The sequence below is a fragment of the Pipistrellus hanaki genome (assembly GCF_964339955.1).
Source record: "Pipistrellus hanaki genome assembly, chromosome: 18".
Taxonomy (NCBI): Eukaryota; Metazoa; Chordata; class Mammalia; order Chiroptera; family Vespertilionidae; genus Pipistrellus; species Pipistrellus hanaki.
In genome coordinates this window covers 13974974-13997070 of record NC_140520.1, presented here as the reverse complement: position 1 = coordinate 13997070, position 22097 = coordinate 13974974, and the positions used below count along the sequence as shown (strand labels likewise).

General features: G+C 57.7%; 2 protein-coding genes across 5 annotated transcripts in view; both read left to right on the top strand.

The window, feature by feature from the left end:
- The window catches only part of SMG5 (SMG5 nonsense mediated mRNA decay factor), a 24831-nt gene extending 7723 nt beyond the window's left edge, over positions 1–17108 (top strand). The window contains exons 5-22 of the mRNA XM_084866748.1: positions 113–202; positions 1536–1625; positions 2310–2388; positions 2975–3100; positions 3202–3270; positions 3709–3917; positions 4529–4663; positions 4797–5393; positions 6772–6947; positions 7875–7950; positions 8651–8826; positions 9786–9944; positions 13307–13366; positions 13705–13864; positions 14274–14364; positions 15094–15168; positions 15531–15669; positions 15819–17108. Coding sequence (XP_084722874.1) covers positions 113–202; positions 1536–1625; positions 2310–2388; positions 2975–3100; positions 3202–3270; positions 3709–3917; positions 4529–4663; positions 4797–5393; positions 6772–6947; positions 7875–7950; positions 8651–8826; positions 9786–9944; positions 13307–13366; positions 13705–13864; positions 14274–14364; positions 15094–15168; positions 15531–15669; positions 15819–15902 — 2591 coding nt within the window. The 3' untranslated portion in view covers positions 15903–17108. The remainder of the gene's footprint in view (positions 1–112; positions 203–1535; positions 1626–2309; positions 2389–2974; positions 3101–3201; positions 3271–3708; positions 3918–4528; positions 4664–4796; positions 5394–6771; positions 6948–7874; positions 7951–8650; positions 8827–9785; positions 9945–13306; positions 13367–13704; positions 13865–14273; positions 14365–15093; positions 15169–15530; positions 15670–15818) is intronic.
- Positions 16781–22097, top strand: PAQR6 (progestin and adipoQ receptor family member 6). Of its 4 annotated transcripts, none has more exons than XM_084866871.1 (8): positions 16781–17948; positions 19005–19079; positions 19353–19480; positions 19584–19789; positions 19939–20065; positions 20392–20488; positions 20704–20854; positions 21220–22089. In XM_084866871.1, the coding sequence occupies exons 2-8, from the start codon at positions 19029–19031 to the stop codon at positions 21492–21494; spliced, it is 1035 nt and encodes a 344-aa protein (XP_084722997.1). In that variant the 5' UTR covers positions 16781–17948; positions 19005–19028; the 3' UTR covers positions 21495–22089. The 4 variants fall into 4 exon arrangements, with proteins under 4 accessions (XP_084722997.1, XP_084722994.1, XP_084722995.1 ...); XM_084866869.1 differs by lacking the exon at positions 16781–17948 and adding an exon at positions 18363–18509; XM_084866870.1 differs by lacking the exon at positions 16781–17948 and adding an exon at positions 18521–18656.

Genomic DNA, 22097 nt, shown 5'->3' with positions numbered 1-22097 from the left:
TGGATGAGTGTCTTCTTCGTCCTATGAGTTCCTTTCTCCACCCAGGAAAGGCACTTCCCCATAGGTAGGGGAAGAGGGATAGGCTCATAAGTTTTTCTCCTTGCTCTCTCAGGATGCAAGAAGCCAGTGTCTGCTTCGGGGAAGGAGATGGATTGGGCACAGATGGCATGCCACCGATGTCTGGTGTACCTGGGCGATTTGTGTAAGCATGAACCTTTCATTTTCTCTTTTTAGGCTCAGGACAGGCTCAGGCTGCTTCAGTTTGACATGCTTGCTCTAAGAGCAGAAGTAGTTTGGGCCTGATAACCTTTTCCTTTTCATCTGTTTACAATGCTCCCTTCTTTTCATGGCTCTTCTGTGAGTTGGAAAGGATCAGTGGATACGGGAAGAAGGAAAATGTTTTCGAATTTTGAGAAAGTCAGGGTGATAAAGAAGTAGTTTTAGTAGTGTGTTAGGAAGCTTTACCTGTCTCCTTAAAAAAAAAAAAAAAAAAATCTCTATGGACTCTTAGAGGAATTGAAGGCAGGCCTCAGGGAGGACTTACTTGCCTTCAGATATTTCTCAGAATGGAAAAGTAGTTTCTTTATGCCTCCTGGGTCTCTAGTCCTAGCAGACAAAGGGTCCTCCTTAGGCAGTGGGTGTGTGGCTGTTGGGTCATTATCTTTTGTTGACCTGAGGCTCTCTTCCTGCCCCAAGCCCACTCCCGGAGCCCTCAGTGGAGGGTGCGCAGAGAATCAGCCTTTCTCATTAGACTGACCAAGGATCAGTAGTAGTGTCTCCTCTCTGGAACTGAGCAGTTGCCTTGCAGAACCAAGTTATCATAGGTCCTTCCAATTAATTATACACACTGTAGCTTACCTTCATTGGCAAGAGATAATCAAAAAGAGCCTGTTTGCTTTACACTACTAAATATTCTTTACATTTTGAATTTACCAGTGAGGAGGAGAAAATTGAATAATTCGCCCTTAGCCATGCACATTTAAGATTGCCAGAGAGTCCTGGTTGGCGTAGCTCAGTTGGTTGAGCATTGTCCCTTGTACCAAAGGGTGGCAGGTTTGAATCCCAGTCGGAGCACATGCCCAGGTACAGGATTGGTCCCCTGTCAGAGTGCTTACGGAAAGCAACTGATCTCTGTTTTTCTCTCACATTGATGTTTCTTTTTTTTTTTTTTCTTCTCTCTCTCCCTCATATAAATTTTAAAAAAAAGGAAAAAAAAAAAAAAAAAGACTGCCAGAGAGCCCTGGTGGCATGGCTCCAGTTGGTTAGAGCATTATCCCGATATGCCAGGGTGGGTTCGATCTCCAGTCAGGACACATACAAGAGACAACCAATGAATGCATAAATGGGTAGAACAATATGTCAATCTCTCTTTCTCTCTCAAATCAGGAAGTTAGAGAGAGAGAGCTCCAAGCAGCCTGCCTCCTCGCTCAGGTGTCCTCCTTCCGGGCTCTTACCACAGCTCCTCCGAGGGGACTCCCAGTGAGGGAGGTTGTGGAATATGGAATCATCGTGTTTCTCCCTCCTCTCTCCTGCAGCACGATATCAGAATGAATTAGCTGGCGTGGACACCGAGCTGCTAGCTGAGAGATTTTACTATCAGGCCCTGTCGGTAGCTCCCCAGATTGGTAAGTGGACCCTTGCTTGGACCTCCCAGCCGGCATCATTTCCCAAGAGGAAGTTAATGTTGAGATGGCAGGTAGGCCATACTCATTCCCCTGGGTCCTTACCTCACTCAGTTCTCTAGGACTTCACCTCGGTTAAGCATTCTCCCTCTTGTACTGCACACTCAGAAGAGGATGGAAGGGGAAGAGAAATGGGAAAGTCTTGAAATAAGAAGGAGGGAGGCAGTAGAGGAGGAAGAGAGAAGAGGGCTTTCCTGTCCCTGAAGTCTTTGTAGAAAGAGGAGACTCTACTTCATCTGCCCCCATGGGAGACAAAAAGAAGAGAAAGGACTAGGCTCCATTGCAGGGAGAGATGGGGATTAGAGGAAGGAGACAGCAGAGGTGAGAAACTGAGTGGGGTTCAGGGAGAAGGCTCCATGGAATTGTCAACCTTGGAGGAGTCACAGCTACCGCTGAAGGAATGGGACCCATCAGTGCTGAACTCCTTGGCCGGCCAGGCGGGAATAGGCTAAGAGGAAGTAAGTCTATAATCAGTAATCTCCTGGAGGAATAAGATTAAGCTGCTAGTCACCTAGACACTTGCAAGCCCAACCCTTCCTCCCCAAGAGTTCTCTAATCTTACTTTGGTTGGGCCTGGCAGCTTTGGTGAGTATTGTGGCTACAGCTGTGTGACTTCTCTCTCCCCAGGAATGCCCTTCAACCAGCTGGGCACCCTTGCGGGCAGCAAGTACTATAACGTGGAAGCCATGTACTGCTACCTGCGCTGGTGAGTACCTGCCCCTCTCCCCAGCCCTCTTTTCTTGGCCAGACCATCCCTGCTTCGTTTTCTCTCTTCCCGTCTTCCCTTCTCTAGCTCCTGCCTGACATAGGGGAATCCTGAGATTGAGGGGTCCCTCCTGTCAGGGCCCCCTGACACTCCTGCTGCGTTTTATACAGCCACCTGGATTTGTAGGCACTTGGGCAGCTAAAATAGCTGTCCACTATATTATTAAAGAAGGAAACAGATTTGGCAGAGTTGATGAAATGTTACCAAAGTATCCTGGGACGAGAACCTCAGAATTGTAGAGCTTCAGTGTTTTGAGGTGACAGTGATGATATAGAGGGGACCAGCTTCCCTGGATCTGACACTCAGCTGTTAACGATAAAAGTTGGTGTTTGCAAGTGCTTTATTAGGAGAGAGACACCCATCCCGAGTGTCTATGGAATGGGGAGGGGACAGTCTATTTACTAGAAACATTGTTTTATAACTCCTTGGCAGAGTGACATTTCCCTCTTCACCCCTCCCCACTGTACTCCACCCCATCCCTCCCGTGTCCCTGCCGAGACTCAATAGCTTCCTCTGCCTCCTTCAGCATCCAATCAGAAGTGTCCTTTGAGGGGGCCTATGGGAACCTCAAGAGGCTGTTTGACAAGGCAGCCAAAATGTACCACCAGCTGAAGAAGTGTGAGACTCGCAAACTCTCTCCCAGCAGGAAGCGGTGAGAGCCTGCGGGAGGAGGGGCTCTGGCTGCACTGGGTGCAGTGGGGCCATGGGGACTCTGCAGCCATTCGGCATTCACCCCGGCTCCTCTCGTTGCAGATGTAAAGACATCAAGAGGTTGCTGGTGAACTTCATGTACCTGCAGAGCCTCCTGCAGCCCAAAAGCAGGTGAGTGGAAGAGAGCATGAGCAGGAGCTGTGTCCTGTGAGCCCATCCATGACAGCTTCTTTTCGGAGGGTGCTTACGGAGGAGGCAGAGCTGCTGAATTCTGCTTCTCGGGTGAAATTCTCCGTCTGGTTAGCCTTTTCTTGGCATCCCTCACTGTTTGCCCATTCTCCGGGCAGCTCTTCCTCTGGCTCAGAATGGGCTCTTGTTGGATATTGAAGGAGCAACTGAATGGAAGCCCACTCACATCGCTTCCACTTTGTGCCTGCCCTTCCCTGTGCCTTTGTCTGCTGCAGAGATCAGCGCAGCACTGAGTCCCCTGTTGTGCTCTGAAGTTTCCCTGCAGGATTCCTTAGTCTTTTTTCGGAATCCTGTATTCCCAGCTCTTCTTCCTGCCTCCTCCTCCATCACTAACCTCCCTATCACTCTGCCCTTCCACAGCTCCGTGGACTCAGAGCTGACGTCGCTTTGCCAGTCAGTCTTGGAGGACTTCAACCTCTGTCTCTTCTACGTGCCCTCTTCCCCCAACCTCAGCCTGGCCAGTGAGGACGAGGAGGAGTACGAGAGCGGATATGCTTTCCTCCCGGACCTTCTCATCTTCCAGATGGTCGTCATCTGCCTCATGGGTGTGCACAGCTTGAAGAGAGCAGGTAACTTCCTGGTCCCTCTGCTCTCCTCCTCTGGCTTCTGGGATCCTCACTACCCTTTTCTGCAGCTGCTGCTTTGTCACCTTCCTTCCACAAGCAGCCTTTGCCCTCCTGTGGCACTGCTTGGCTGTGGGAGAGCCGGGGACAAGGCGCCTTACCCTAAGGGACCTCCCGATGAATGAAGGCACAGCCGTTCCCTCTCCCTCCTCCTCACTCCCTCTCACACACACACCCTGACCAGGACCCAGGCAGACACAGGGTCAGTTCTGCAAACTTTTCCTGGTAGAATGTGGAACAAGGTTGGAAGGAAGGAAGGAGAGGCAAGGCTGGATGTGAAGGTGCTTGGGTTTGGGAGGAGCCTGTGTGGAGGCATCAAAGCGAGGGAGGAGGAGACGGACGAGAGGATACGCTTACGTGAGGAAGCGCCGGGTGAGCGGGCACCTTCTAGATTACAGGATGATAGTTCAGAGAGCTGAGAATTTCTTCTTACCTTAGAGGCTTTGAGAGAGAGTTTGATCTGGGAAGGACTGAGAGTAAGTGATGTGGGTTGGAATGGATGGTTCCCCTCCCTCTCAGGGCCCTGAGCCCCTGATGCCTGGCTTTCTTGGCTTTAGGGTCCAAGCAGTACAGTGCAGCCATTGCCTTTACCCTGGCCCTCTTCTCCCACCTCGTCAATCATGTCAACATACGGCTGCAGGCTGAGGAAGAGGGGGAGAATCCCGTCCCGGCGTTCCAGAGCGATGGCACAGGTACAGGCCTGGGAAGGTGTGCCTGGAAACGGGAGCGTGCGGACCCGGAAGGGGAACGCTGGCTTAGGGGGGGTGTGTGTGCTTTTCCGCCTCCAGTTTGTCCCTAGGCCCCCTGACCAGCCTCTTTCCATAGATGAACCAGAGTCCAAGGAACCCTTGGAGAAGGAGGAGGAGCCTCCTCCCACGGCCCCTCAGGAGGGCGAGGTCAGAAAGAATCGCAAGTTCTCCCGCCTCTCTTGCCTCCGCCGCCGTCGCCGCCACCGCCACCTGCCCAAAGCCGGCGATGACAGCGACCTGAGTGAGGGCTTTGAATCTGACTCGAGCCGGGACTCGGCCCGGGCCAGCGAGGGCTCCGACAGCGGCTCCGACAAGAGTCTCGAAGGCGGGGGAACAGCCTTCGATGCTGAAACAGATTCGGAAATGAACAGCCAAGAGTCCCGATCGGACCTGGAAGACATGGAGGATGAGGAAGGGACACGGTCCCCAGCCCTGGAACCCCCTCGGGCCAGGTCAGAGGCTCCCGAGTCCCTCAACGGCCCTCTGGGCCCCAGTGAGGCCAGCATCGCCAGCAATCTGCAAGCCATGTCCACCCAGATGTTCCAGACCAAGCGCTGCTTCCGACTGGCCCCCACCTTCAGCAACCTGCTCCTCCAGCCCAGCGCGGACCCGCACGGCCTGGCCGGCCACCGGCCCTGTGTCAATGGGGATGTGGATAAGCCCTCAGAGCCAGGTACTGGGCTTCTTGTCTCCACCTCCATGCCGTCAGCATCCACCCGAGAGGCACTGTCCTGTCTGAGCACCTCACCCCGCCTTTGCTGCCTGACCTTGGGTCCTCTGCACAGCCAGGAGTTTCTTCCTAGCCCTTCTCCGCTCACTTCCTCACCCCAGCCCCAGCCTCCTTCATGGTTTCATACCTTTTCCCTTCACCCTGCCCTGTGCTTTGGGGCTTGCCTCCACATGACAAGTGCAGCTACAGTTTCTTTGCCTGGTGCCACCCAGGTCCTCCCGCCAGGGCTCCTGAAAGATAGAAAAACCAGTGGATTAGAGTGAGACTGACCTGCTGAGTGTCTTCCCTGCAGAGGGGACACCCAGCAGCACAGCAGTGAGCACTGCTTGAGGCTGCTCTATGCCAAGCACCAGGCTGGACTTCCTCAGGGATTGTCTTACTGAACTTTCGCAGCATCTGGCGGGAGAGTTACTGTCCCTCCAAACGCTGTACCTCCAAGTTGCTGTGCGTGGTCCTTCGGTCTGGAGCACGCTTTTCCTCCTGTCCGGAGCCTGTTGCTTGGCTAATTTTCACTCGCTATAGATTTTAGCCTGAAAGTTACTTGGTTTGGGCCTTCACAGTTAGGTTAGATTTTCTTTCTGTGGCTCCTCTAGCCTCTGCTCTTAGGACACTTCTGGCCTTTTCCCCTCTAGTGGAACTATCGATTTGTCTCCTACTAGCCCGTGAGCCTCCTGAGGGCTGGGTGGTATATGTTTTACCCCTGGTACCTAACACAGTACCTAGTGTAGGAAATAATGACTGAATAAGAGAAATGAGGAAAAAGGCTGTGTTCAACCTACAAAGCTGAAGACCTAGGAGCTACAAGTAGTTATTTTAATTCTGTGCCGCTTTTCTCCTTCCCTCCCTACAGCTTTCTGTCTGCCCTGCCTTCTAGCACAGAGCAGGCACTTCATAAATATTGTTTTGAGGATAGCTGTAGACCAGTCTCACAAATTAGCTTGAGGCTAGAAGGATCATTTTAAAAGACACCAGGCCAAAGAAAGGCACCAGGCTCATGCATTAGAAGCAGCCAGCTAATGCCCAGCCAGTGTGGCTCAGTTGGCTGAGCATTGTCCCATGCACCGAAAGGTTTCTTGTTCCATTTCTGGTGGGGCTCATGCCTGGGCTGTGGGCTCGATGCCTGGTAGGGAGCGTGCAGGAGGGAGCTGGTCCATGTTACCCTCTCGCATTGACAAAAAGTAAAAAGTTACAGGCCTGCAAAAATGAGGCAGGGGTCTGTAATTCCTTTCATATCCAAACTCTTCAGAGCCATTAGTCCCCCCACAGAGCGAAAGCCTGCTGTCACAGACCCATTAGTCATCGCGTTCTGTTCACCCACCAGCCTCTGAGGAGGGCTCCGAGTCAGAGGCGAGCGAGTCCAGTGGGCACTCCTGTCGGAACGAGCGCAGCATCCAGGAGAAGCTGCAAGTCCTGATGGCGGAAGGCCTGCTTCCTGCTGTGAAAGTCTTCCTGGACTGGCTCCGCACCAACCCCGACCTCATCATCGTGTGCGCACAGGTGTGTCCCTCCGCGGCCGCTCAGGTCAGGGCGCGGCCCAGGAGTCCCACCCGATGGTGGGCAAGAGTTGTTGCCAAGCACCCCGTCTCTGCGGGCCCTCCCGCTTTCCGCAGGAGAAGGATTGGGCCTGCCCTTTGCCCTGGAATACAGATTGTGTGGATGGGAAAGAGAGAGAGCTGCGTACTCTGTTTGTCTCTCCAGTGCCAGAGGTGGTGCCTGCCCCTGGGATTCATGTTGATGAGAGGATGAAAGGAGAGCCTCGGAATAGGGGTGGCTCTGAGAGAGGGGAATGGTGGGAGTTCCGACCAGGGTCGGACGGCCGCTCGGAGAATAGCTTAGCGTGCAGCTGGAATGGTGTCAGGACTGAGGGCCGGGGGCCGGCTGGGGCAGTGGCGGCCTCTCCGGCCCAGAATCTTGGTCTGGATAAGAGCCTCTAGTGCCCGGAGGCTTTTATCCAGTGTTGCTTTGCCTTCCTAGCACACTGCCCTGTGGTCCCTTCTCCCTGCAGGTTGCCCTAGATGAGACAGGGTCAGGGCCAGGCACCACCTTGGGTGTGTACTTACGCCTGACGGCAGCTTAGTTACTTAGTTACTGTTTGTCATTGAGGAGGTGCAGTAAGATGGAGATGGAGGTCACCTCCCTAAGCAGTGTCCCAGTGGGCATTCGTGCTAGACCGGGAGATGTGCTCAGATGGTCTGGCTCACCCTCCACCCCTCACCCAGGTCCAGAGAGGCCTTCCTGGTCTCCTGCCTTCTCTTGGGAAACCTTCCGCTGGCGGTAACGTCCAGCCAGGCTCCCTGGGCTCCTCACCTCCGCACGGGACCAGTCCCTGTTTGGTCTTCCACAGACCCCTTGGCGCGGGGCATGCTTTTCCTGCTCACTGCCACCCCCCGCCCCGGCTGAGGCCTCTCCTGCCTCTCCCCCCAGAGCTCTCAGAGTCTGTGGAACCGCCTCTCCGTGCTGTTGAATCTGCTGCCAGCTGCTGGCGAACTCCAGGAGTCTGGTAAGAGAGTCCCTGGCACTCCTCTCCTCTCCCTCTCCCTCATTGGCCCCTCGAAGCCCATCCCCCTTCCTGGTAACCCGGCCCTTGGGGTAAGGAGGTTAATGGGATTCACTGCCAAGCCTCCCTCACACATAGCAGTCATTGTGGCTTTGGCCTCTCTGGTTTCTCACTGTGGGCAGGTGGCCTGGTCTGCCAGGGAGGGTGCTCCCTGGGGATGGCGGTGGAGTGGGCAAGAGCAGAGTGAGGGGAGCTGGGGGCCAGCCCAGTTGCTGGTGCCACACTGGTGCCTTGGTCATTGAGAACTGACCTTGACCTCCAGAGTTCATCTGTGTGGCTTGTTTCCTCCTACCATCTTCTAACGGGAAGTCTCCACCTTCTCCTACCGCTGGACTCATCCAGGGTTCTCCCCCGGAGCCCTCCTCGCTCTCATCCCAGTGTAACTACTTGCCCTGTGGTCAGGGAGCCTGAGCCTGAGGCCTCCTGGTTCTCCCCACCTGCCCTTCTCCTCCAGCCCTTTCAGCTCTGGGCTTCTAGAGCTCCGACAGTCCCATGTGTTTCTCTCTCCTTTCCTCCCGCCATCTCCCCCATTCCATCCTAGGGGGGTGCCCTATTGCGTTAGCCTGGGAATTTCCAAACAAGGCTACGTCTCTGCCTGGGGCTCCCACAGGGCAGGTGGTCTCATGTATCCTCTCTTCCCCAGGCCTAGCCCTGTGTCCCGAGGTCCATGGGCTTCTCGAAGGTTGTGAACTGCCTGACCTCCCCTCTAGCCTGCTGCTTCCAGAGGACATGGCGCTTCGCAACCTGCCTCCCCTCCGGGCGGCCCACAGACGCTTTAACTTTGACACGGACCGGCCCCTGCTCAGCAGCTTGGAGGAGGTGAGGACGTTATTTCTCAGGCCACAAGCTGTGTTGTTAGTCAGACACAGCAGCAAAGCAAGGGCTCAAATTGGAGCGGGCAGGGAAGCATCCCCTGTCCCCCTCCCCCCGCTCCCCCAGGCAGGGCGAGTGTCCTTGGGGCCACAGGCTGAGTCTATCAGTAAGTCGCTGGAGCTGTCTTTCCTTCTTGGCACACTGTCCTGGGTCTGTTGGTGGTGGTCTCCTGCAGTGGAACAAGCCTTCCTCCCCTTTTCCATCTTTTGTAGAGGACAGGACAGGAGAATTACTAGGGCTTTGAAATCTTCTATCAGCTTCTTTCTACTGTGCACCATCCTTCTCTGAATTGAACATCAAGCAATTAAGAGAATTAGAGCTGGGAGGGCATACGCTGTCCACTTAGTGCAGGGACTTTTCCCCTTGAGTCTGTGTCACCACATGGGCCATCTGGGGGCAGCAGAGGGAAGCAGGCAGACCGGCCTCCCAGGCCTCTGACACGCACCTTTTGGATGCTCCCACTGTGGCCAGAGCAACTGGGCTTTAGTCTGCTTCATGCTTTAAGGTTCAGAGAAGATTTTTGTTCGATGGGGAAGGAGGGTTCTGCTAATAAGAAGACGAGTGGGGGATGTTGATGTAGCTCAGCCCCGCACTTTACACCGGAGGAACTGAAACTCGGAGGAGAGCGGTGGCCTTAGAAGCCGGGTCTCCCCACTCCCAGCCCAGAGCCCGCTCTTCCTTCTGAGCCCGAGCCTGGTTTGGGTCCCGTGTGTCTCCTGGCCCTTCGTGCTCGGCCCTCACCGGGCCGGTGGAGGCTCTGGGCCTCGGTGCTCCCTTTCCCCGCAGACCCGAGCTGTTCGAGGAGCACTTGTCGCCGAGCGGCTGGCACAGCAGGGAGGCGGGAGGCGGGAGCCCTCCAGGGCAGCCCCGCTCAGCTGGGCCGGCTCCTGTGTGTCTCCTCACAGTGCGTCGTGCGGATCTGCTGCATCCGCAGCTTCGGCCACTTCGTCGCCCGCCTGCAGGGCAGCACCCTGCAGTTCAACTCGGAGGCGGGCATCTTCGTCAGCGCCGCGCAGTCGGAGCGGGAGAGCATGCTGCCGCAGGCCCAGGCCCAGCTCCGCATGGTGAGTCCCCCACCCGGCCGCTCTGCTCCCCTGGGCTCCCTGAGAGGCCCGAGGGAGAGCCTCAAACGGGGGGCCCTGACCGAAGAATGTAGTGCTTGGGGTGGGGGACACCGAGCCTGGGGGAAGAGGAGGCGGGGAGGGGACCTGAGGGATCGGCTGACGACACAAATGAGAGTTGCTGGAGCAGAGGCAGATGGTGCTGGGCCAGTACCCAGGCTGCCGGGGGTGAGGGCCATCTCTGTCCTCTGTGTCTGAACGGAGTGAGTCCCTGGGAGCAGTGGAACCAGCTTTAGGGGATTGTTGTGAAGATGGAATGATAGTACCTGTGAGGCACCAGACACATTATCACAGCAAATGCTCCTTCCCTTCCCTTCCCGAGGGATGGAGACTGAGGGATGGAGGGGTAGAGAGCAGGGGAACGTCTAGCCCGAAGGCCATGTGAGACCTGCCACGGCATTAGGAGTGAGTTAATTAAATGTTTGGCCAAATATAGCAGGCTACTTTAAAAAATATATATACTTTTTATTGATTTCAGAGAAAGGGAGAGAGAGTTCAGCCACTGAACTACACCAGCTGGCTTAGCGGGCTAATTTTTTTTTTAAATCCTCACTCGAGGATATTTTTCCATTGATTTTTGGAGAGAGTGGAAGAGAGAGGGAAAGACAGAAACATTGATTTGAGATAAACACATCAATTGGTTGCCTCCTGCATGCACCCTGACCAGGACCCAGCCAGGGAGGAGCCTGCAAATGAGGTACTTGCCCTTGACCAGAATCGAACCTGGAACCCTTTGTCCACTGAGCCAAACCTAGCAGGGCCAGCGGCTAATTTTTAAGTTGATAATTTTGTATGACCCTCAAAAAATGTCATAAATATCCAGTGGCCCTTGGCAGAAAAACGGTTCCCGCCCCGGAGTGGAGGGATCTTGGTATCAGACATCATGCAGAAGCCTCCATCCCAGGCCTGATCCCATCTGACATAGTCCAAACCGGAGGAAGCGGCCGGTGTCACCTCTTCTCCATTCAGCAGTTCATTCCATAAATACTCATTGGGAGTCTGCTCTGGGTCAGGCTTGTCAGTATTCTGGTCACGGGGGTCCAGCCCCGAACAAGGCAGAGCTTGTTGTGTGAGGCTAATGCTCTGAACAGCAGCCGGGGCCCGCACAGTCCTGGCTGTGTGTCCTCCCTGAGCTCAGCCGGGCAGTGGTGTCTGGCACAGGAGGCGTGGCCCCCGGGCTCGGCAGCCCATGCTCTTTCTTCCTGAGCCCAGGCCCCCTGCCTGCCTCTCCGAGCACACCCTTCCTGCGGATGGCCTGCCTGGGGAAGGGGTGCAGGCCCCCTGCCTGCCTCTCCGAGCACACCCTTCCTGCGGATGGTCTGCCTGGGGAAGGGGTGCAGGCTCCCCTGCCTGCCCCTCCGAGCACACCCTTCCTGCGGATGGCCTGCCTGGGGAAGGGGTACACGCTCCCCAGAAACTCCCTTCCTTGTCTAAAAGCAAGGACATTTTGCTAAAAACAAGCCCTTTGTGTTCAGGCTTTCGTTGCTGTTCCATAGGGGAAAACACGGGTTACAGAAATAGCCACGGGGAAGTTGCACAGCTTTAAAAAACGTTGGAGATTTGCAGGCATTTCCTTTTCTATTTATTTATTTATTTATTTATCTTTTAAAATATATTTTACTGATTTTTTACCGAGAGGATAGAAAGTTAGAAACATTGATGGGAGAGAAACATCGACCAGCTGCCTCCTGTACACCCCCCACTGGGAATGTGCCTGCAACCAAGACACATGCCCTTGACGGGAATCAAACCCGGGACCCTCCAGTCCACAGGCCGATGCTCTATCCACTGAGCCACACCGGTGTTGGCTGCAGGCATTTCCTTTAGCCTGAAGTTCTTGAAGACTCATCCTGGGGGCAGGGAGGATCTGAGAGCGCCTCTCATGCAGTGTGGGACCCCTAGACCAAGCTGGACGGGGGCCACAGTACCTTTTGGGCTGCCTCCTGCTCTGCCTGAGCCTCAGGCTTGCACCCAAGGGTTTATTCCCTAGCAGCAGCAGCAGTGTGGTCATTGTCATATTGCCACGCCATCTGTCATTTCTCGAGAGCTTTCTATGTGCAAACCTAGGTTTGCATGTGACCTCTCGTTTAACCCTCTCAGCAGTCCTGTGAGGGGGGCGCTGCATCCTCGTTTTATTTATGTGTGTGTGTGTGTGTGTGTGTGTGTGTGTGTGTGTCTGTGTGTGTGTGTGTGTCTGTGTGTGTGTCTGTGTGTGTGTGTCTCTGTGTGTGTGTGTGTGTGTCTGTGTGTCTGTGTGTGTGTGTCTGTGTGTGTGTGTGTGTCTGTGTGTGTGTGTGTGTGTGTGTGTCTGTGTGTGTGTGTGTGTGTCTGTGTGTCTGTGTCTGTGTGTGTGTCTGTGTGTGTGTCTGTCTGTGTGTGTCTGTGTGTGTGTCTGTGTGTCTGTGTGTGTCTGTGTGTGTGTGTGTCTGTGTGTGTGTGTGTGTGTGTGTGTGTGTGTTCTTTCCTCTCCGTAAAAAATCAATAAAATATATTTAAAAAAAAAGAAAAGAAAAGAAAGCCGAAACCGGTTTGGCTCAGTGGATAGAGTGTCGGCCTGCGGACTGAAAGGTCCTGGGTTCGATTCCGGTCAAGGGCAGGTGCTTGGTTGCGGGCACATCCCCAGTAGGGGGTGTGCAAGAGGCAGCTGATCGATGATTCTCTCTCATCGATGTTTCTGACTCTCTATTCCTCTCTCTTCCTCTCTCTAAAAAAAAAAATCAATAAAATATATTAAAAAAAATAATGGCAAAGATTAAATAAAAGGCACTGTAAATTGGAAAAAAAAAAAAAAAAAAAGAAAAGAAAAAGAAATTGGCAAGTGGCCTGGCCAGTGTGTCTCAGTGGTTGAGCGTCGACCTGTGAATTGGGTCAAAGCACATGCCTGGGCTTCGGGCTTGATCCTCAGTGGAAGCAGTGATTCTCACTCATCATTAATGTTTCTTTCTCCCTCTCCATTCCTCTCTGAAATCAGTAAAAATATATAAAAAGAAATTGGCAAATGGTTGGTGATAAAGACGGGGATGGGTGCATGGATAGTTATCCCCTGGGAGGGAGAAGGCAGAGGGCAGAGCTCAGACCCTGTGCCGTGACAGTGCCCACTGGCTGCTGCCGCCCTCCTGGTGTTGGAGCAGAGAAGCCATGCTGTTCTCCCATGCTTCTCTCCTCTTCACTGAGCAGGAGCAGTAGAGAGCCGTCCCGCTTCAGACCAGCACTCTGCTTGGTCTGATCGCTGGAGGAAGGAGCCCAGCCTCAGCTCCCGTCCCAAGCTCCGCACTTGGTTCTCAGCACTTGGTTTTCCTTTGCAGGCGCAGGAGGAAGCTCGGCGGAACCGGCTCATGAGAGACATGGCCCAGCTACGGCTTCAGGTGCTCCTCCTCCTCCAGATCTGGTTATTGCCTAACGCCCACTGGCAGACCCTCACCCCTCCAGCTGTTCCCCTGTTCCCCTGTGGCCCCCACTTTGCCCAGATTACTACCTTCGTGGCCTCCCAGACTGCCTCCCGAGCCCCTTCTTCACAGAGCCTTGCGTCTTGCTGCTTTCGCTTCTGCCTCTTTTTCTTTTTCTCTCTGCTTTAAGCCTTGTTTCTGGCACCTCCTACCTCCGAGGTCATTGGTAGAAGTCCCCTGTCCCCTTTGAGAACCATTTCCCCCCTGCCAGGCTGTGGAGCCCGCACAGCTCCACCCACTATGCCTTCTCTCACCAGCTCGAGGTCTCTCAGCTGGAAGGGAGCCTCCAGCAGCCCAAGGCCCAGTCAGCAATGTCACCCTACCTCGTTCCTGACACCCAGGCCCTCTGCCTCCACCTCCCTATCATCCGCCAGCTGGCCACCAGTGGCCGCTTCATTGTCATCATCCCAAGGACAGGTGAGCACACTGAGGAGGCGGGAGGGTGGATAGAAGGCGGCTTAAAGGAACTCTGGGCTTGGGGTTGAGACCTTTATTTGGAGCCCAGATTACACAGTGGCCTTGGTCAAGTGCTTCCAACCTGAACCTCAGTCACTCCATCCGTGAAATGGATATGATCTCTTAAATCCTGACTCTCAAGATGGTTGGGAGAAACAGGAGAATATCTAAATGGAAGCAGTTGGTGAATTGCCAAGCACATGCCTGGCGGCAGGTTATGCTTTTGAAGGACTTCAGGAGCCCATTGGAGCCATGTCCGCTGTCTTTTCCTGCAGTGGGTGCTGGAGGAGCTCAGCTGCTTCCTGAGAGCCCGGTCACAGACTCTGAGCTGATCTGTTTTGCCTCCCCCCCTCCCCCCCTTCGCCCACAGTGATTGACGGCCTGGATCTGCTGAAGAAGGAGCACCCAGGGGCCCGGGACGGGATCCGATACCTAGAGGCAGAGTTTAAAAAAGGGAACAGGTGAGTGCTGGCCGCTGAGCCCCGTGTGTCTCTCTGACAGCAAATGCTTGTTTCACTCGTGGACGAAACACACACTTGGAGTCCCCGCGCCCAGTGTGCTCACTGCTGGGAGGGAAAACCAAAGACCTACTAAGCCAAGGTCTCAGGTGCCGAAAGAGGGGCCAGGAGCTGGGGGGCGGGGAGGGCGGGGGCGGGGCGGGCACTGACCCGCTGACCCTTTGCCTCTGGGGTGAACATGAGATCAGCATCTCCGGGGAGAAGGGAGCAAACCCCAGCTCCAGGCTGTGGGCACCTTGGCTGCGGGTTGGTTTGTTAGGGTGGCAGTTGGGGCTGCGGGGGGCTCCCCACCTCCCACTGAAGCCACGTGATCAGACGCAGCAGTAGGTGCTCCCCCACACAGGCCTTTCCTCTGGCCTCCCTGCTAGCTGACACCCCACCCCACAAAGCCTACTTGTTTGGACCTTGTCTCCAGAAGCCCTGACTTGAAAAGCATCTGGTCCTTCTCCCCTCCCAGCTCCCTGCCCTGGGGGGAACCGAGGAATTGATGTTATCAGGAAGAAAGGCGAGCCAGCGGCCAGGAAACTTGGGAATGGCTCCCAGCAGACCTGTGATGGGAGCGCTGTGCCCCTCCTGCTCCCCTGGAGCCAGGCCCTGAGCCACAATGGGCTGCTTTGTGTGAAGGGCCCTCGCTCCTGCGCCCCCAGCTCCACTCTCCTGCGTCCTCTGCAGGTACATTCGCTGCCAGAAGGAGGTGGGGAAGAGCTTTGAGCGGCACAAGCTGAAGAGACAGGATGCAGATGCCTGGTAACGGTTCAGCCTCCCCCTAGGCCCCCAGATAGCCGCCTCCTTCGCTCCCCGTGCCACTCCCCGGGGGAGGGGACAGGGCCAAGGAACCGGCACAGGTGCAGGACCAGCCCGGGGCCTCCTGCAAGTCTCCCCCTGGAGGAAGGAGTTGCTCCAGCACCCGGTTCCCTGGGGCCTTCAGACGCTGAGGCCTGGTGTCCTCAGGGCCTTGGCCCACTCCCCGTGGCACATCCTCCGGTGCCAGCTTCCTCCTGCCTCGGCTGCCTGGCTGCTCTTGCTCCATCCCTAGCTTCCCCTGTGCCCTGGGAATCCCCGTGTTCAGGCTGTGCTGATGGGGCTTTCCCCACCCCCTCTCCTCCCAGGACTCTCTATAAGATCCTGGACAGCTGCAAACAACTGACGCTAGCCCAGGGGGCCGGTGAGGAGGACCCCGGCGGCATGGTGACCATCATCACAGGCCTCCCGCTGGACAACCCCAGCGTGCTCTCGGGCCCGATGCAGGTGGGTGAGGGTGCGAGAGGGACTGGAGCGGGAAAGGCGCCGGAGGAGGCTCCCTCCTCATCCAGGCAGGGGCCCTTTCCTCGTCACCCCCGCCCCTCAGCGACTGTCCGCAGTTCAGGAGACTCAGCCCTCTCCTGCTCCCCGCACAGGCTGCCCTGCAGGCCGCTGCACATGCCAGTGTGGACATCAAGAATGTTCTGGACTTCTACAAGCAGTGGAAGGAGATTGGCTGAGACTGACTCCCAAGCCCTGCAGTGGGGCTGACTCCAGATCTCCTGCCCTCTGGCTGCTGGGACACCACCTGTAGTCACCCCACCACAGACTCCGCACGCACTCAGGAGGAAGCCCAGCTGCACACAGGCTGAGGGAGGGCCCCGGAGCCAGCTGGGAGGGTGGGCGCCCCCTGTTGCCAAGACGACGTCAGGAAGTGAGGAAAGTATTTGGAGCAGGAGAGGCCTGTGGGCCCCTAGTCAGCCTTCCTGCCTCAACCCTCCTGCTGTCCCCAGAGGCGGGCGGCAGGCGTGGTGTCTGGTTTCCCGGAGTGGTTCCTGGACCTCTGGGGAAGGGGGGCAGAAGAGGCCCGTCCTCACCTAAGGGGGGTTGGGAGGAGTTTGGACCCTCCAGTCCTGGGAAGAGGAGGTAGTGCCAGGTGTCTGGGTGGTTTTCTGCAGACCCTTCCCTCCTCAAAGACCACCCGCTCTCATTCCCCCTCGTGGGGCCCGGGCCGCTCTGGGGCTTCGGGGACTTCCAGAAGAGGGGCCCGGAGCTGGCTGCACTGCACGGGGGCCGGGCTCGCACCCCTCCCGTGCCACTGGGGCTGCACACCGCCCCACTCCGCTCTCCCTCTGCCTGGCCTCCAGGGCAGGGAGCAGCCTCACCAGCAGCTGTGGGCAGTCTGGCCTGTGCCAGTGAGGGTTCTCGTGCCGCCAGTCCCACAGTCACCGTGCTTTGTGCTCTTGGTTGCTGTGCTGCACCAGTGGGATGCCAGTGAGGAGAGAGGGGGTGCAGTCTGAGGCCACCACCCCCTCGACTAGCGAAGGAGAGGCCTCTGAAGCTGCCCAGTCAGGGGCCCCAATCCCGATGGGCTTCCTGCTCCGCCCACCCCAGGACTGGAGGCCTGGTGGGCTCAGCCTGGGGCTCGCTCTTGGGATGTGGAGGTGATGGTGGAAGCAGAGATCATGAATAGCTCAGGACAGTGAATGGAGCAGCGAGAGGGGCTGTGGGTGGGTCACTGCCCAGGGGTTGAGGGTGGGGCTCTCAGCTCTGCTGCTCCTCACCCCAGCACGAGCCTAGCTTCCCAGGCTGTTCTCAGAGGAGAGCAGACATCCTGCCTCCTTCCAAGATAGCAAGTCTGGGACAGCCTGGGAGATAGGGTCACCCCCTCCCAATCTCTGACAGACTGAGGCTAAAGCATCATTTAATAAAGACCCCGAAGCCCACTCCGTCTCCAGTGCCTTTCTGCCGTCTTATTGGGAGGTTGGAGATGGCGGGCTAACAAATGGCGTTTGGAAAGGTTTCTTCGAGGTGAATGCATCAAAGCAAGAAGTTTGGAATTTCAGCAAAAGCTCCAGACGTAGTGACATTGTCAAGTTCCTTGATCCGTTAAACAGCTGGTGCCTTCGTAAGGGTGATGGGTGAAATAGGATTGTGAGGCCGTATTTGCTGGGTCCTCCGAATCAGATTTCTCAAGGGAGCAGGGGATGAACCTTGAAGCCAGATTCAATCCCTGTCCCTCTGCAAGGCTGGTACCTTAAGTGCGTCTGGGGAGTAAGCTTGGCAAATCCCTTGTGGTTGAACCAACATTTACCAAAGGCATTTGCTCTGGACTCTGCCCAGCACCAGGTGCTCAGAGGCAGGGAGAGTGAGAGATGGTTTCTGACTCCAAGTCCAGGACTTGGGATTCTCTGCCCGGCCTGCGGCAGGGCCCACCTTCACCTCCTGGGGGGACTGGAACTGCGGCGCAGCCTGATCTGAGGGCCTGCACCGCACTGGCCGCACCCTGGCCGGGGCTTCAGCCTATTCTGGCCAGTGCTGGTCTCTGGGTCTGAGTCAGGCTGGAGGGTTGGCTGTGTGCTGAAGGCCAGTGAGCTGCCTGCTAATGGGGTTGGGCCACCCTGCGCTGCTCCCTGGAGGCTGGACAAGGCTGGGATTGTCTTCGGGCTCCTTTGTCTCCTGTTCCCTGGCCTGCTGGCAGGCCACTCTCCTCCCTCCCGCTGGCCTGGCTGGCAGGACACCCGGGCCTGCGGACCCACCTGCTCAGGAGCACCAGTCAAGCTCTGGTAAGGAAGCTCACCTGGGGCTGTCGCCATTCTAGGGAACTGGGACCAGCTCCAGCCCCTCCCTCATCTCCAGGGCTACAGCACACTCTACACAGACCTCTAAACCCCACGCAAGGGAAGGACCCCTAGGGCAGCTACAGCCCAGCCAGCATCCTGCTTTCCCACCCCTCCCCCAGGTCACGGCAGCACTCATGGGTCAGACCACCCCCATCCCACTCCTGGACAAGGAATACCTTTGAGGTCTCAACCAGGGTTGTCTTGTGCCCAGCTCAGTCCCTAGGTCAGGGGCAGAGAGCTCCCAAACCGTTGGGGGACTCCGATTGATGGTGTGAGGCCCACTGTGAGCGGGTGAAGCTGGTGACAGGAAGAGGGGCGGGGTTAGGCTGTGGAGTTGCTGGAAAGTTTTGGCCCTGGGAGATGGGGGAGTGTCTTCCCTCCTCCTAGGGTGGTTCCATCTGCCTAGCTGGCCCAGCCCCGCCAATTGTGCCAAGGAATGTGCCTGGGACAGGCGGCCTGAGGCCGGCGGGCAGCAGAGCCACCGCCACCGGAGGCATTGCACAGGTCTGGGGCTGGGGCAGGGGCTCAGGGACAGAGACCCGAATGTCCTCAGAGAAGAGCCAGGCACCCCCCTAATTCTTATCCCGGCACCTGGCCTCTCCAGATCCTGGGTGCTCAGCCTGCACACTGGGCCACGGGCTTTTGGCGCTGGTGGGTGGCTCGGGGTCTCTCTGCACCGACCTCCATGAGTTAGGCTTCCCCTGAGAGGGAACTGGAGGGCTGGGGGATGGGACTCAGGGACCGGGGCTGCTGAGACAGTATTCCAGCCGGGGCTGAGGCCTCTCTACTTTGTGCTGGGTTAAGGGGAAACTGAGTGCCCCCAGGCTAGGATGGGGAGGGGTCTGGGAGGCTGGGCCCGCCCCCCTGGCCTGAAGGAAGCAGCTTGCAGCCAGCTATGCTGGCACTCAGTGACCAAGCCCAGCCTGGACCCGGTGATAAGAAGCAGTCTGTGGACCGCAGCAGACACCTGATTTCCTCCCCGCCACCCTCTGTCTCTAGGTCAACGTGGAGGTGCAGGCCACCATGCTCAGTCTCAAGCTACCCCAACTCCTTCAAGTCCACCAGGTTCCCCGGGTGAGGGGCTACGCTGGCCGACTCCCACTCCCCCGGGGGCGGCCTGGGACTGAGGTTCTCCTTCAGCAACCGGGGAAGTCCCTCCTGCAAGCTCGCTCTCATCCCTCCCATCCTGTCCTCTACGGAGCGGGCGGGTTTAGAATCCCCTCCCAAGCACCCTGTCTGACAAGGTTTGGCTCTGGGCCTTCGCGGCCTCCGGCGCCTTCTCTCCAGTCCCTCCTCTTAGCTCTCTCCCGGGGAGAGGGCCCGGCATAGTGACCCCCCACCCCCCAGGTGTTCTGGGAGGACGGCATCGTGTCCGGCTACCGCCGCCCCACCAGCTCGGCCTTGGACTGCGTCCTCAGCTCCTTCCAGATGACCAACGAGACTGTCAACATCTGGACGCACTTCCTGCCCACCTGGTGAGGCGGCCACCCCGGCCGGCGCCCCGAGGGCGGGCGCAAGGGCGGGCTGCGGGCGGAAGTAAGTCAGAAGCCGGAAGTTGCGGGGCACGTGCCGCTGCAGGTACTTCCTGTGGCGCCTGCTGGTGCTCGCGGGAGGCCCCGGCTTCCGGGCGGAGCCCTACCACTGGCCGCTGCTCGTCTTCCTGGGGCCCACCTGCCTCTACCCGTTCGCGTCGTGCTGCGCGCACACCTTCAGCTCCATGTCGCCCCGCGCGCGGCACATCTGCTACTTCCTGGACTACGGCGCGCTCAGCCTCTACAGCCTGGGTGAGCCGGGGGCGGGGCGGGGGCTGCTGGGGGGGGGGGTTCTGGGTGGGGGTGGGGCTGCAGGGGGGGGAGTTTTGGGTGGGAGGTGGCGCGCAGTATTGCGTCCGGAGCCAGCCCTCCGGGCCTCAGCTCCTGCCCCGCGCCCCCAGGTTGCGCCTTCCCCTACGCCGCCTACTCCATGCCGGCCTCCTGGCTGCACGGCCGCCTGCACCAGCTCTTTGTGCCCGCCGCCGCACTCAACTCCCTCCTGTGCACCGGCCTCTCCTGTTACTCTCGGTGGGTTCGGGGCCAGTGTGAAGGGGGAAGGCGGAGGGACAGGGCAGGGCGCCGCCACCACGCTTGCACCTGGGATCGCTCTTGAGCAGCATTAAGAGCGACGGGACCGTTTATTGAGAATTCCTGTGTCGGAGCCTGTGCGCTAGCGCCGTACCTGCAGTTTCCCTTAATCCTCCCAGCCACCCGTTTCACAGATGGGGTCATTTACAGAGGGGTCATGTGTCACTAAGCCACATTGGCATTCCATCTTGGTCAGAGGCCTCCTGCCCCCTCCGACGCCCCCCTAGCACCAGGGTGGTGACCAGCCTTTCCCTCCCGCCTCCCAGGTTCCCGGAGCTGGAAAGCCCTGGGCTCAGTAAGATGCTCCGCACAGGCGCTTTCGCCTACCCCTTCCTGTTTGACAACCTCCCGCTCTTCTATCGGGTAAGGGGCGAAGGGCTCCTGGTCAGGCCCTCGTTTTCCTTGTCCTTTCGGTGCCCCTTCCAGTCCTGCTCCCTCCATCTCACCTCAGCCCTGCTGCCCACCCTCCAGGCCCGGCACCCAGCCTGGCTCTGCGCCCCCTCTCCCCCCCGCTAGATTCCAGACACAGGTGGGTCCATCTCCAATCCCTCCCGCTCAGCCTGCTTTTCCTTTGCCAGCTGGCACTGTGCTGGGGCAGGGGCCACAGCTGTGGGCAAGAGGCGCTGAGCACCAGTCATGGCTACCACCTGTTGTGCGCGCTGCTCACTGGTTTTCTCTTCGCCTCTCACCTGCCTGAGCGGCTGGCACCGGGACGCTTTGACTACATCGGTGAGAGCAGGGCCCGCCCGGCCGAGGAGAGGGCAGGGGAGACAGCTTCCCAGAGCCCAGAGGTTGACTTGAGTAAATGGCGGCGATTGCAGCCAGAGACAGTGCCCTGGAGGGTCCTCAGAGTCCAGGCCCACCCACACTTCGCCGGTATCAGCCAAACTGGTAGCTTGTATGCTGGCGGCATTGTGTTTTATGCACATCAGCTCATTCACTCCTTCCGGTAGCTCTTGGAACCAGGTTTTCTTATTCCTGCATTTAGGATAGTCGCAGGCCCAGGTGATGGGGTGACTTGCCATGGGTCAGAGAGTGAGTTGGGGCAGCCCTGGGGATGGGTATGTGCCCTCACCTGCCTGCCTTCCCCACAGGCCACAGCCACCAGCTATTCCACATCTGTGCGGTGCTGGGCACCCACTTTCAGCTGGAAGCGGTGCTGGCTGATATGGAATCCCGCCACGCCTGGCTGGCCACGCAGGATCCCCCCCTGGGCCTGACGGGCACCGTGGCCACGCTGGGCTTGGCCGTGGCCGGGAACCTGCTCATCATTGCTGCCTTCACAGCCTCCCTGTTCCGGGCCCCTCGTACATGCCCCCTGCTGCAGGGTGGCCCGCCGGAGGGGGATTCTAACGCCAAGCAGCAGTGAGGCCCCATCTCAGCTGCCTCCGAGGCCGGCAGAGGGGCGGAGCCCAGACCCAGACTGAAAGGGTGTGGGCACACAGGAGCCTGGGCCCGAAGGTGCCTGAGCGAGCACAGAGGAGAGAAGGCCGGGAGAGGAGCTGGGGGGGCGGAGAGCAGGAGGGTCGGGGGGTGCTCTTGGGGGAGTGCTGAGGACCTGAGGGGAGGTGTGTGCCGGCAGAGGCTGGGCCAGGGAGGTGTGGGGGCCCTGCCATCTAGTCCCGTTTCTGGTGCTCCCTGAGAACTACCAGGACTAACCTAGGCCTACCCTGAGTGCTGTCAGCCAGGCCAGGAGGCCCCCTCTGGCCCTCACCCCCACCGCCCGCAGTGCTGTGTGCTGGCAGCCCTTTGCCTGTAGTGACGAGTCTGTTCTGGTCACAGTCGTGTGCTCAGGATGTCCAGCTTTGGGCATCTGGGTCTGTGAGGGTGTGTCACGGGTGGTGCACCGGGTTGGGGTGGCGGGGAGGGTGCTGGGCCTGAGGGGGAATCCTAGTTAGACTTTAGAAAGCCAACTCAGTGCTTCTGGAACGAGGCAGATACAAATAAAAAAGTAACAGGCGCCGGGAAGCAC

Excerpts from the sequence above, each read along its gene's own strand:
- PAQR6 (XM_084866868.1), top strand. The coding sequence starts at position 17,768 with ATGGGGTTGGGCCACCCTGCGCTGCTCCCTGGAGGCTGGACAAGGCTG. Across the intron at positions 19,080-19,352 it reads AAGTCCACCAGGTTCCCCGG|GTGTTCTGGGAGGACGGCAT; the intron begins GTGAGGGGCTAC and ends CCCACCCCCCAG. Across the intron at positions 20,855-21,219 it reads GGGACGCTTTGACTACATCG|GCCACAGCCACCAGCTATTC; the intron begins GTGAGAGCAGGG and ends CCTTCCCCACAG.